This window comes from Pavona decussata, unplaced genomic scaffold (genome assembly GCF_977016875.1).
Source record: "Pavona decussata unplaced genomic scaffold, jaPavDecu1.1 SCAFFOLD_24, whole genome shotgun sequence".
NCBI classification, from domain to species: Eukaryota; Metazoa; Cnidaria; class Anthozoa; order Scleractinia; family Agariciidae; genus Pavona; species Pavona decussata.
In genome coordinates, this window is record NW_028145447.1 from 580,142 (window position 1) to 595,000 (window position 14,859).

The window sequence follows — 14,859 nt, forward strand, 5'->3', positions numbered from 1 at the left end:
GCTGTTTATTACGAGGTGGTACAAACTTTTGAGTCTGTTGATGAAATCCTAAAGTGTGACCATTCAAATGAAAGCTACTGAGCAGTACTTTCCTGTGGAGCTATTTATTATACAGTGCGAGGTGGTTCTAACTTTTTAGTCTGTTGATGAAATCGTAAAGTGTGACCATTCAAATGAAAGCTACTGAGCAGTACTTTCCTGTAGTGCTGTTTATTATGCTGTTTAAGGTGATTCTAGTTTTGAGTATGTGGATGAAATCCTAGAAAGTGTGATGAGCTATTGAGCAATACTTCCCCGTGGTAGTGTTTGAGTGAGGTTTTTCTTACATAGGTAAAAAATATATATAATTTTCCCTTTTTTTGGCGTGTGTTTTAATATTGAACTATGAGTGAATTTCGGTGATGTTTTGTTAGCTTGCGATAAATTTAAATAGAATTTTAAATAAACAAAATAGAAGGCCATGTATTTTTGGTTATTTTAAGCTAAACTATTCGCTGCCATTAATAGTTAGACACCTCCTATGGACAACATTTACAATGTTTAATTTATTTTTCATTTACCAGTGGTCACTGCAAATAAAACAAATGTCCTTGAAATGTCGTTTTTGTGAAACCGGCAACAAAAGGTCGACGTTTGGAATACCATTTATTCGCTATCTTTTCAAACGTTCAAAAACAGCTGTTTTTTCTTCACTGATTAAATCGACAGTCAGGTTGCTTTCCCATTCGAAGTCTAGCCGACATTTTAAATATTCACTGAAAAAAAAATTTCGTTTCCGCTTATAGCCTTTTTCAGCTTTTCTCTAACATATAGCAATCGAACATTCGATCCCGACACAAGATGGGGAAAGTACACATATTTAAAATAATCTGTTGTTTAGTTTTTGGATTCCCTCGGGCAATATCCAATTCGTATGTTTATAAATATCTCTTTGCGTTATAATAGGTAATAGAATTCGATCATAGCTTTAGTTTTACATATGCAGAATTTTAATATGTTTTCCCGCTTTTAAATGCAGATAAGCATTTAATTTTCCGCTAATCTGGCATGGAGTCTCATTGAAACACAGAGCGTAGATAAAAGGTAGTTCTCAGAGGAAAAAGAATAGATAGATTGCATTGTTAATTAGAGATTTATTTCCAAACCAAAACAAGCTGTATTTCACGAAGCTTTACACCCTTTCATCCCCTTAAAGTATTAAAGCGATTATAAGTTGTATCTCGGAGATCATGTCTTTCGCTTATGAGGGAACATATTTTTCTTGAGCGAACGAGAAGTGTTTAAATTAGCACTTGCCATTGCAATCAGCCGAAATAAACGCGAAACTCGTGAAGGAAAAAAAACAATACCGACTTGTGCTACTGAATTCTTTCTCGTCATGGAGAGCGGATTTCAACGTCTGCTATTCAAAGTCGTGTGTTTCGATTTCCGTTGAAGAGTGTCTATTTTCATGATGGTCTGTTATGGATCTGAGGTAGTCGACAATATCTTTCGGTTCTTCGTCCTCTTCGCTTCTTTTCTTGAAACACTTGCGTAAAATTAGAAAGACTTCGTGTCGAAGTTTTCTGTTTAGCAATACGTAAACGAGTGAATCAAACAACGGGCCAAGAAACAGCAGAAAGGTAACCGTTGTTTCTGTTAATGGTGAGAAATATCCTTCCCCCGTGAAGCTGTTCACGATGTTAAAGATCGTGAGTGGACCTCGAGAAATCAGAAACGATCCTATTATTAGCATTAAAGTGAAGTTGGCTTTCAAGCTTTGATAGCCACTGTCTGTAATTGCCACCGTAGTGAAATCTCCATTTTGTAGAACTTGTATTTGTACGTTGCCTGGCCGAATTTGCCGTGCGCTCTTGCGCGCTGTTTGAAAACTTTTAAAGTACATCAAACACATTGTGAAACTCGGGATTATGAAACTTTCCATTGCGATAAAATAATAATAGATGTGGTATGTTCCTTTTAAATCCCAGCGAAATCCACAGCCTTTCTTCGCAGGGACGTAATTGTATTTCAGTCCTTTGAGACCAAACAGAGGGAAGGCAGCCCAGAACGCTGAGTGTATCCAGGTGAAAACAGAGGCAAAAATGACATGTTTCCCCGTCACGTTTCCAGCGTGGCTCATTGGATTCGCCAATGAGAAAAATCTGTCAACTGAAATAACGGAAATAAACGTTGCTGATGAAATGGACAAGAAAATCGTGAGGTAACCATGAAATTGGCAAAATCCATCGCCGAAGCTCCACGATTGTTTGAAAAACGCTACGATGGAGAAAGGCACAACAAGGACTGTCATTAACAGCTGAGTGGATGTCAAACCGGCGAGGAATAAATTGCTGACCGTTCGCATGTACGTTCTTGGTAAAATGATACACAGAACGGCGAGATTGCTGAATGCAGCGAAAGCGTCCAAAATCGAGAATATTACCACAGCAACAACAACAGCCATAATTTTGAAAAACTCACTCTCTCTTGCAGCTGACGATTGTGCTAGTTGAGTTGAAATTCCCCTCTCGTCATATTTAGTTGATGATAATTGCGTTATTCGCCAAGTTGAAGTCAACTCTTTACACAGTCGGGTCTAAAAGAAATCAAATCTAAACTCAATCTGGGCTAAGTTCAAGTTAAAATTTTCAGTAATCCGTTTTTTCCTCCAAGCGATTTTCACGCGCATCCCGCGTTAACATATTCACGGAAGATAAAGCTTTGCTCATTTCACTCGAAGCTGACAATGGTTTGCGCGTGCGTAGAGAGTTCTCCCAGCCACCTTACTTTATATTAAACTCAAAGTGATGGTTTTTCCTTTAAGCACGAAAAAACTGAATCTCTAATATATTTACTCAAAATCTTTAAATGCAATTTTGCGCTGTATCGTATTATTTGATAACCTATCGTGCACATGTCAAAATGATTTTTATTTGCTTTGAAACCGTTTCAAAAATAATTCCAGTGTTGCTTACACCGACGAAAGGAAAAAAATGCAGTTTTGGAAAATGTTAATGGCACTAGGTTCTATTTCTGGGGAGGAAAACAACGACCAATCATGTTGTCAAGCTAGTTTTTGTCATGAAAGCGATGGAAATTTTATATATGGAATTCGTGTTGCGTTGAATTTTTCATTAAGTAACGACTGAAGTATTGAGCACGTCAATTCGTCATTGAATTGAATGTAACAGCATATGAAATTTTCCCAGAATATATGTCGGAAGCGGACGAAAATGTTTATTGATAAGTAATTCAAACCAGTCCTTTAATAAAGCCGTAGTGTTTCTACACTGATCATCATTTCAAACTCGAAATTGCAAAAATTGAGTTTGCAGAATGTTAACCGCAGTAAAATAACTAATTTCCTCAAAGTTTTCTCCTGTAAACAATCAAAAGTCAACAGAAAATTTATTTGTGAAATGACGCATGTCGCCTACGTATTACAGATCGAAATGTGTTATTTTTCCTCTGTCGTTCCTTATCTAAACAAGTTTTCCGTTTTTTTCCGCAACCCGAATTTTCTTCTTGATTACAACTTCCAAAATCTGTCCTCCCATTTTTAGTATGCTATTTGTAATTGATATTGTAAGCCGAGTGCAGTTCTGACAAAATTGCGGAATACATTAGACGTGAGGTTTTAGCTATCCAGTCTTATCTGATGTAAGGTTGGTTTGAATGAATAAAAAAAACTAAGGAATTACTCTGCAATATGATTTACATACAAACCTCGAAAAATGTCGAGTGTAGCGATGAATGCAAATTAAGAAAAGGCTCTCTCCTTAAGCTATTTTTCTGTTGTCTCCGTCGAACGCTGATTTCAATACTTCTTCGGTAAAAGCTTGGAACGAAATGATATCCTTTCTCAAGTTTTAATCTATTATATTCCAAATCAGCTGCCAATATTGTACCTTACAACAAAACACATTACTTTTACGAGCCATCTGCTGCAGTTCGTATATTTGACAAGATGTCCGAAATTGTCAATTTAACTACTTTAAATTATGTTTTTTCCTTTCTCGTTTTTATGGACTGTTGCGGAACTGAATGCACTACAAATGATTTGCGTTTTTCTGATTTTGGATTTCGTTTTAGTCAAAATAAAAATTGCTCCAAATTGATGTTACCTTCGAAAAAAAAAATGGTCGTTTGTTCATAAGGAGCTAAGAGTGCCTTTACAAAAAATCATCAAAGATTCGGATGGAAAATACTTCAAGCCAAGTGAAATTTTTTGGCTACATTGTTTTAAGCAGGTTGTTGGCACTTATATCAGCAGTATTTCCTGCCAGCAATAATTGCAGCCATAAAAGAGTTGTACTTTGAATTCCTGTTCTAGTGCTGGCCCTTCGTCATCGCCGATTTCACATTTCTCTTCTAGATAGTAAAACCTTAAATTCTGTAACGTAGTTCGAATTTTTTTCGTCTGTCCATGAAACTGTGGAGCCATTTAGCAGTACTTTCCTATGGTGCTGAATATTATTCTGTACAAGATGATTCTGAGTTTTGTGTCCGTGAAATTTCCAGCGGTGCTTTTTGTTATGCTGTAGAAGGTGGTTCTTATTTTTTAGGCAGTGGATGAAATCGTAAAGTGTGACCATTCAAATGAAAGCTACTGAGCAGTACTTTCTTGTGGTGCTATTTATTATACTGTATAAGGTGGTTCTAACTTTTGAGTCTAAAGATGAAATCCTGAAGTGCGACTATTCAAATGATAGCTACTGTCTGAGCAGTACTTTCAAGTTTTGCAGTTTTTCGATATTAAACAAGACGAATTTTCGGGTTATTTTCCCGGTTTTAGCTTGTGCGCATTTTAATGTTTGATCCTGTAGTTTATTGCTGTACATCTACGAAAAAGCAAACTCCATTAGCTCAGTAATGCAATTTTCTATTCAAAGTTGGACGTATAGTTTAAAATTTGTCATTTCTTTTAGAGCCTCAGAGCGGGAAATTACCGGCTCTTGGCCTTCCCTTTCTAGTAGTATTCCATAGACAAATCAACTGCATTTGTCATTTGTTTTGTTTTGGCCCATTTTACCACAGCAGGTCTGAGTCATTACTCGTAATTTACAGTTTGCTTTGGAAATTTACTCGGAAGTTGCTGCTATTTTTAGACCTAATCTACAGTTTGTTCTTCGCACTTGCTAATTGAATGTGCGAATTGTGTCATTAGACAGGCAAAAAAGAAAAAAAGCCGGCTGATAGAGTCAAAAGGCGTCGGAAACTAAGTGAAAAAAGCGGCTATTTTGAGATTTTGTAGGGCCATTTCCATAATAGGTTTCTTTTCACGTCGCCGACCTATTTTTTCTTAAAGCAAAAAAAAAAATCGAATTCAATGTGTCCCTACCTAATTTTCTGAGCTGCTTCCAGGATAAATAAACCGTCTTGTCTTCGAGTGACTCTAACGGCCAAATCATTTTATCACTGTCAAAACGCTGATCACTCCGAATGCTTTCTTGTTTACAGAGATGATTGCGCGGAAAATTGCCAGTTACGCGGAGGGTATAATCAAGGCTCGCTTGCAATTATATATTTATTAACATTTCTTTTGTCAAATTTGCGTCTTGTCTTTCTTTTTTGTTGACCGACCAACCGATCTATTTTCACGAGGGAGACCGGAGCGATGGGAAGCGAACCATTTATGCGGACGGTTTAACTTGAGTCGTTAGTAAAAATCAAGAGTTTACGCAAAAACAGTTACAGCAATATTTTGTACACCCTTCTTTCCTTGCGCAATACCGATCCCCAAAAAACAAATATAAATTTTAATTAAATTTATCTACCCCGTATAGTTGAAATGTTCTTCAATGGCCTCTTGAGCTAAGTCATGGGTTCTTTGATATGAAGGATCATCCTCGCCAAAATCCTGTTTTCGCAACCTTCTTTGCCAAGAAAGCAAGCGAAGCTGCGCTGGGCAAGAATACATGTATTCTTAGGGTGCATTCAGGGACTATACCTGATTATTAAAATCTGACTCATTGGATAACGCAGTTCCAGCGATTTGATTGGCTTAGCGGCCATGGTATATGAGCCATTATACCATGCCCTACAAATATGGTAAGAAAAATCGTCAAGGGGAAAATTTTTCACTAAACCAGCAGGATTTAGCGAGTTTTCGTGGCTGTTTTTAACAAAACAATTAATCTACTTGCGTTTGTTGGATATAAGACGATTATAGCCAACTCGACGCTGTGCGCCTCGTTGGCTATCTATCATCTCATATCCAACAAGCGCTCATGGAATAATTGTTAAATAGAGATATTACACGCAATAGACGGTATTCGTGGTTTTTTTTAGGCCTATTCTTTTTTGGACTGAACAGAAGAGAATTCCTGCTCATACTGCCCCTAAAAGCAGAACGAACGGAATACAATTTACTCGCAATAAGAGGACTTGCGTTCCTTTGGGAAGGTTTTCAGGTTAATGGAAATATGCGGAAATGTGTTCCTTTGGGAGCTGATAATCTCTCTATTCTGTTTTTCGTGAACCGGAATAAAAACAGCCACTATTAGCTGGAATTATTCCAAAAGTATGCGCCGTAAGTAAACGCGGGGAAAATTTGTCAAATTTAATGAGTCAATCAAAACTCAGGACAAGAAAATACAGCCGTGCCACGCGCGGGAAAAATCACGTGCGTTATTGGCTGGGAAGTCAGTACCTTTACTCTGATTGGTTAAGGTACGATAAGCGCTTTGATTGGTCAATGCTTGCTGCACGCTCTGATGTGTTTGGTGCGTGTTGCATGCTGCACAATGTTTAGAGACTAATTATCGAGATGTCGAAAGGAGAAACAAAAGTTTGAATCTTTGAATGAGTTTTCTACGTTATGACGATTGAAGTAAAAGCTATTGTCCACACCACTTTCATGTGCCGGGTGCTGTTTGAGTCTTTTGAGTCTTTCCGTACACAAAGTTGTTTCTCTACTTTTCCATCTTCAAATGAAAGCTGCTGAGCAATACATACACAGTTTATTCCAGATGCAAACCTAAGTTACAAAGTAATTTCTTTTGTGGTGCTGTTTATTATGGACCATTATGCTGTACAAGGTGGTTCTACCTTTGATTCTGCAGATGAAATCCTAAAGTGTGACCATTCAATTGAAAGTTACTGAGCAGTACTTTCCTGTGGTGCTGTTTATTATGCTGTACAAGGTGGTTCTACCTTTGGGTCTGCAGATGAAATCCTTAAGTGTGACCATTCAAATGAAAGCTACTAAGCAGTTTTTTCCTGTGGTGCTGTTTATTATGCTGTACAAGGTGGTTCTAACTTTTGAGTCTGTGGGGGAAATCCTTAAGTGTGACTATTCAAATGAAAGCTACTGTATGAGCAGTATACTTTCCTCCAAGTTTAATTTTGAGAATTTCTCTGATTCCCACTTGTGCACTTTCAGTATGTGAAGTGCTAGCAATATCTTTTTGCTTCCTTTCAATTAAAAATTCAATAAGGTCACTAATACTAATACTTGCGACGTCTTCCTTTTTTTCTTTCCATCAAAATTTTAATAAAGTTTCATGAGCACGTCTTAATTGAAGAGCCGATATTTTGCAACCCTTAGTTTCAATTAAGTGAAAATGTTCGTCAAACAGTCTCTGAGTAATTTCTATTTATGCATTTTTTTTGCACTCATTTTAACTTACTTTTCCGCCAGAAAAGACTCCAAAAAAATTAAATACATTTTTGCATTTTTAAGAATTACAGTTATAGACAATGGTTTAAACTGTGTTACTGTAGTTTCAACTTAAATCGCATGCGTTTTCTTCAGCTCTTGTGCGCTCTTAGACTGACCCTGAATCTGCTTAAATATTGAGTAAAGACTGATTTGAAACTGGCGTTGTATTTCGAACGCAATATCTTCTGCGTTTTCTGTAACTTTAACAGTCTGTTCAAATTTTACTAAAGAAAGACTCATTCAGAACTGTGAGGCTGCTAGCAGTTTGAATGCAAGATCTCCTGCATTTTTGTTCAGCTCATATGTGCTCTAACTTTGAAAAATCTGCTCAAGTTCTTAATTAAAATTGATTTAGAACTGTTGCTGTAGTTTGAACGCCAAATCTTCTGTGATTTCCTCAGCTCTCCTGCGCTCTCAAAGATCGGATCACAAAGTTGTAATGATAACAATCAACTTGTTTCAAACTAAAACTGTGGCGCTGTGCTCTGAATACCAAATCTCGTGGCTGCATTTCCTTCAGCTTAAGCTTTAACTCCCGTCTGATCGCCATGTGACTCTTTATAAAGGCCAAGTAATACAGGCAACATTTTCTTGCAATTTGTCACGCTACAAATGTTGCGCTGCAAGTTGCAATTGTTTGTTGCCCGTATAAATACCACCTCCGCGCGCAACAAATTGTTATGTTTCAGAACTGTGAGTAGCCGCTGCTTCTACTTTTTGCAACACGAAAATTTGTTGCGCGCGGAGGTGGTAATATGGGAAACAAGCAATTGCAACTTGCAACGCCGGCAGCATTTGTAGTGCGACAAAATGCAAGAAAATGCTGCCCGTATTACTTGTAAGGTTACCGTATACCTGTAGAGGTGTCTCGCGTCCAAGGGATGTAGTGCGCGCGTCCGGTTTAAACTGTAGATATATAAACCCCTTTATCAAATTAAAGCTTATAGAGCCGGCTATTAAACTATACTAAGAATTTTGAAATAAATTAATTGTCGAATTTTTTGCGCTTTTCTCGAATCAATTTTTTCACTTGAAGGGGACCTAAAACTCAAAGGGAATTTGTTCGTTTGCCTTCGCGTTTGGACAGCAGCTAGTTTAACATATAAACAACAAAAATGTGCCTGCGAATTTTTTCTTTCAAAATATTCTTTCTCCGAGAGCGATTTTTGTACGATCACTCCACATTCATTTAATCCTATTTCGAAGATGTTCTGTAACTTTTCACTGCAATTGAATATGGCAAAACGCAAACGTTTTTATAGCGCTTTGGGTCCGAAAACTGAGGAGGAAATTGAATTAGCGAAAAACAAAATTCGCTTTGACTTGTAGCTTTCGGACGCTCGCATTTAGAGGTCGTTAAAAAATCGACAATCCATTTTAATTCAAGATTCTTGGTGTAGTTTGATAGCCAGCTCTATAAGCTTTAATTTGAGATAGGGGTTTAGGTATCTACAGTTTAAACCGGACGCCTCTAAAGGTATACGGGAACCTTAAAGCCTTCATAGATTCTTACGCGTTAGTTCACGAAGAAATTCAATCTGTTCGATTTTTTATTAGAATCAATCAATCATGGTTCTTTGCTAGTTCTTAGTGGCTGTCAAAGAGTTTGTTTCTGTTCAATATTTTCTTATATAATCGCGCAGCGTTGAAGCTTTCTTTCACTACAAGCGCCTGTGCGCTCTTGCGAGGCCGCACCCAACGAGGACGTTAAAGAAAAATAATCAAACTGTTGTTTCTTCATTCCCACGTTATTTCATGGCCTTTATAAGGCAAATTTGCTAAGCTTTCATTTGTTCGGATTCTCTTTAGCTGAAAATTTAAATTGCCTAAATTTTAGGAAAAGAAATCTTATTACTCAAATTTACGAGCTGCTCTTGGCTATACGGAAAAGCTAGCTGGCATTTTTTCGCACTTTTAACGACATATTTAATTGTCTCTTTGGAAAGGTCCTTTAATGGCCTTAGCTCCCACGAGTCTCCTGTAGCTCAGTGGTAGAACATCCGAACTAGTAATAGGAAGGTCTTAGGTTCGACTCCTGATAGGAGCACTCGGATTTCGTTTTTCCGAGTTTGCCTGTGTCACTTACTGAATAATACACCATTCTCAAAAGGGATTAGTTTTTCAGCATTGCGAAAGTTTGAGTTGACCTTTCGCTAGAGAAAACGTTTGTTTTTCTTCACAATTTAATCCTATTTGCTGAGACTGGTAACGGTCTTAACGAAAAGATTTTCCACCGAAGCAAACTGGTTCTCGTCAACTGCCAAGCGCATGCGCTGTCTTCTCGTTCCCAGGCTCTCAAAAAAATTTGAATTGCTATCCTTGGATGTTAAAAACTGAGGTTTTCTTACTACCAAATCTCATTGTGTTATCTTTAAAGGGAACCTCCACTCTGACACCAAATCGATGCTAACTTGTCGGAAATAATATGAAAAGTTTTAAATTTTATTTGAAAAAATGGAAATAATATTATAGGTAAGAAAAATTAGGTATGATTATCGCCTACTTTCGTTTTTAAATTTCCCGGGCACCGCCATTTTGAAATTTATGACGTCATACAGTTGCCGTTATTGTCAGCAAGCAGAAGAACGCGGTGCCCGGGAAATTTAAAAGCAAAAATAAGCGATAATAAAATCCTGTTTTGTCCGACACGGAAAACTTATTTGCATGTTTTTTTCCTAGCGAAATTGCAAATTAGACTGTATTTTCAATTATTTTCAATTTTCGTGCGCGCGAAAATTGCTTCCCGCGCGTACACTCGCTAGGTTCCCTCGCTTAACTCTCTCTAGGAAAAGTAAGGGAATGCTCGTAGTCTAGCAATGTGTTATGTCAGCAATTTTTTTCGTTAAAAACTGTGTGCGTTCTATGTTACATGATGAAAATTTTTAACTCAACAATACTGCCTCAAAAATCGTTCTTTGTATCATTGACTTTAATTTACGCATGACATGACGACTTCAGCCTGAAGCAAGCATGGATGAAAGGTTCAAATGTTTCATTTTCTATGCCTAGAAAACGCGTTTAATTCGTTCGCTGAGTATTTTATAAAAGAAATATAAAAAATTTTGTCTGTTTCTTTAGATCAGAGTTAATAAAAACATTCGTAGAATTAGAAGTTTGGGGAAAAACTGAAAGGGCAACGGAAACAGCTGCCTACAGCTTGTAAAAGTTTCTTGTCCTCAAAAAATTTAAAGTCGTGTTTCTAAAATGTTATAGGAAACACAATATGTTAAATATTTCACTTCCTATATATTGCGCTTTATGATTGCATCGTGCGCGACTTACCGTACTATGGCAGTCATCTTGCAATGGATGTAGAAGTAGAACTTTGTCCTTGCGCAGTCCATCGCTCGCCTTTTATTAGCACCCCCACGCTATAAACGAACAGAGCTGGGCAGCTGTTAGTTATTTATAGGGTTTTTTTTTAGCGAAAACAAAAAATTAACACTGAAGAGGTTTAACGAGGAATTTATAATAGCGACTTCTCAATCAACTCACCGGATGATGCAAACCGCTTCCAGCTATGAAAAAAATCCATTTTTTTTTTTTTTCATTTTAATTTCAAACGAGGTTTTACTTGTAACTTAATGCGTACACGTTTGCAAAGGTTTTGTATCCAGACGTTTACGTTTCTGTTTGTTTAAGTTTTCTACGCCATAGGCGGAAACGGTGAACAAAAATAGGACCACTTCTTTGCGGTGCCTCGCTGTTATAAAGTCTTTGTCGAAATTTTTTGTCCTTGTCGTGGGCGCCGCATTTGTGGACTTCGTTTTAATAATCCAGTTTCTTTGCATGCGTTGACAGCAAATCTTTTAACTTGTACTTAAAAAATCCCCCGCTTTGCTTGAACTCTGCGTTTGTGAAAATCTCCACTTCATGTACGTTGCAGGTGGTTTAGGTTTTAAACTAAAACGCTTAATTGTACAAGAAAATACTCTTCGGCCGAACGCAATGTTTAGACGGTGTAAATATCCCTAAACTGGCCTCTACACGTTCGTTCCAAAACCTGCTGCATTTCTAGGCTTTTGCCCGCTACAGGAAGACCTTCGTTGCTTTAAAACCTTTTTTCCCTTTGCACACTCGTTTGTTAATTTTAAATGTCCTGAATGTTCTTCAGAAATAGTTGTTTCTCCCACTCTTTGCTTGCATACACGTATGAACGATACGGAAAACGGAACCTTTTTGAAGAACGATGTTGTCGGTTTGCGCATATAAAAGACTAAAGAAAGCTCCTGTTTTCCTTTTGTGAAGACATTTAGTTTAAATTTCCTATCTGTTTTACTAATGTAATGGTCCATTATTTCAAGTAGTAAGACAATATTAGTATTATTACAATTTGCCACTATGACAATAATGACCACAGCCATAGTTTGCGCGAAAGTGCTTGCTATTTATAAAAGTTTTTAACACATCCAGTGCGTGAATTGTGATTAGCATGTAATTAAATGACAAAGAAACTGCATAAACGTGGGATGATCCTATACAACTTTTCCTTTCTTACAAGAAGTGTGCCCACCTGGCGGGATTGTGTTTATCGAAACCATTTGGATCACGTTTATCAAAGGCGCAATTAAAAAAAATCCAAAAGTTGCAGGAACTTACATTTCTTTGCTTCCCATTGTTTAAGAAAGCAGATGTTCTGCAGAGAAGTACGAACTGAATAATTACATCCTAGAAAAAAGAAAAGCAAATGTGTATTTTTAGCTGACTGAGTTCGAAGCAGCCAACTTTCGTGGGTTGTAATTTTTATGCATTTTTTTGGATATATCGCGGTTGATGTTACCATAGCAACCACATTGGAACTTGACGCCTGTTTCACAGAATTTTCAATGTTCCCGTTCTTGTATTAAGTGGCAGAAATTAAAAAAAGATAAATAAAAAATAAGTGGGAATTTCAGTGGCACATCCATAGAGTGGCTATTTGTCCACTGTTTCCAGGTTTAATTGGAGTTTGGAAATGCTGGATTTTGTGGGGGGAGGAAAACCGGAATAGCCAGAGAAAACCTCTCGGAGCAAAGGACAAGAACCAACAAAAAACTCAACCCACATATGGTGTCAACTCCGGGATTCGAACCCGGGCCACATTGGTGAGAGGCGAGTGCTCTCACCACTGCGCCATCCCTGTTTCCAAATTACGTTGTTTGGTCAATGTCGTGCAATAGCGTTTGCTTTCACAAGTCGGGAGTTGTGTTTAACTAAGCTTTTTCGTGAAAATTATTTTTTTTTCCGCACCGTCTTCTGGATGTTACTAAAGTGGGGAACGGAGAACAGGAAACGGGAGTCTGGAAACGAGTGTACAGCCTATAAGAATTCAAAATAGGCTATTTAATGCAACTTAAAGAGCACCTTTAAGGTTTATCTTAAATTTTTTTGCAGATATTCAGGGTTAAGTTTCATGACAGGAATTAAGAATCCCACCTCAGGAAAGGTTTGAAGCTTTTGTGAATAATCTCACCCCTTCGTCGAACAGTAAATTAGTTTTAAATTTTAGACTAAACTTACTGATTTTCCAAGACTCCAAAAATTCAAGGCAAAACTCGAAATTCTATCCTTAAAATTTCTCTCCTAACGACAAAGTTTTAAATCAGAGATTCGGATAACTGAAGGAAATTGAAACATTCGGTGTATTTTTATAAAACATATTAACCACTTCATATAATGGGCCTCTTTTTGTATGCATGGCCTGCCAACCAATCTCTCGCGCGCATTTAGTGGCACGAGCAATCCACCCACGTAACCAACTAAGCCTTCGAGGGCAGATGTGTTCCATAAGGTTGGACTTTCAAAAGGTTCAAAGAGGCATTGATCCAAATTAATCGCGAACTAAATTGATCCCTCAAAACATTTTCGAATACAATTTGGCGTGGCAAAATGACAAAAGTTTCTTGGATTTATTTTTTAATAGGTAGGCCTGCGCGAACGTGTGTAGCGGCTTGCGTGTCGGCAAGACTGCCTCATTGGTGTTCAGACTGGATCTGTTACCGCCTCGCTACTTATCTGCTTATAATGATAATGAGGTTAGGTTACACAAACACCTACATACACAAACTTTGCCAAAAGATGGCAGATTTCAAAAAGGAAAAAATCGTCCAAACAAATCGTAACAACCATTGCAGAAACAGGAATATTGTGCTCCGTGACTTCGCCTAGATCTAGACGACATTAAAAAAAAAAGAGCGAATTCGTGTAGCGTCCAATCAAACGGCGACCTGGCGTTAAAAGCTTCCCTTTCATCTCCAGTATTAAGCAACTTATTATTATTATTATTATTATTATTATTATCATCATCATCATCATCATCATCATCATCATCATCATTATTATTATTATTATTATTATTATTATTTATTGAATTGTTTTGCGGATCACCGCTGTGCACTCGTTCCCAGACTCCCGTTCCCCGTTCCCCGTTGCCCTTTCCCAGTTTTAGTAACATCCCTGTCTACTTCATCTTAGCTGCTAATTTGCGAGTAAACAATGGAGTTAAAAGACGTGAAATGCGTGAAAAAAAAATCGGGCTGGAACGGGATTCAGCCTCGATCCTGATATTTTTCAGGTTTTCTTTTCGCAACTACTTAGAGGGGTACTGTCAGGGCTATTTTGCTTTATTTTGGTCAAAACTGCTCGACTATTTGACAAAGAAGCTCTTTTGTCACATATAATTGCTCTTACAACACCGGGAAGAAAATATTAAGGTTTTTCTCCTAGGAAGGACAAACCATAATCAATTTTTAGCGACTTCTCTAAAAAACATAGGACGTACTTGAAATTAAATAAGCCAATTTTTTCAAGTTGCAATCCTCTTCCATCCTAGCTATCCGCAGCCAAATATTGTTACTATAAATACTAGTTTCTGTGCACTAATAGGGTTATTGTTAACAAAACTGAACAATTATTTTAACGATTCCATTGAAACAAATAGGTTTTTTAGCTATTCATAGTGACACTAAAAATAGATGGCATTGCACCTTTAAGTTACGTTCATTTACTGCGGTGGTCTTACATCTTTTTAAAGTACTTAAATATCTCATGATAAAAAACTTTCAGAGATCTCCAAAGAAGCCTTGCATGTGTTCACGATGTTTATTTCGCTTGTATGCCTTACGTAGAAGTTACCAGTTAATATGAACAGTGCATCACTCAATCGCTTGTGATTGGTTATCGAAACTGCCTCGTTATCAGATGTCTCTCATTATCATTAGCGCATAATCCCGATT

The 14,859-nt window shown here is 37.4% G+C and overlaps 1 protein-coding gene and 1 long non-coding RNA gene across 3 annotated transcripts in view; both read right to left on the reverse strand.

Moving 5' to 3' along the window:
* LOC146485875 (uncharacterized) overlaps positions 1-14,859 on the reverse strand; it is a 52,705-nt gene that overhangs the window by 7,259 nt on the left and 30,587 nt on the right. The window lies entirely within an intron of this gene.
* LOC146485876 (G-protein coupled receptor 161-like) lies at positions 1,114-5,428 on the reverse strand. Of its 2 annotated transcripts, none has more exons than XM_085102762.1 (2): positions 5,324-5,428; positions 1,114-2,578 (listed from the first exon to the last, which is right to left on the reverse strand). In XM_085102762.1, exon 2 carries the CDS (start codon positions 2,444-2,446, stop codon positions 1,403-1,405), a length of 1,044 nt encoding a protein of 347 aa, XP_084958888.1. In that variant the 5' UTR covers positions 2,447-2,578; positions 5,324-5,428; the 3' UTR covers positions 1,114-1,402. The 2 variants fall into 2 exon arrangements, with proteins under 2 accessions (XP_084958888.1, XP_084958889.1); XM_085102763.1 differs by lacking the exon at positions 5,324-5,428 and adding an exon at positions 3,709-3,859.

Coding starts and splice junctions, on each gene's coding strand:
- LOC146485876 (XM_085102762.1), bottom strand. CDS start 2,446: ATGGCTGTTGTTGTTGCTGTGGTAATATTCTCGATTTTGGACGCTTTC.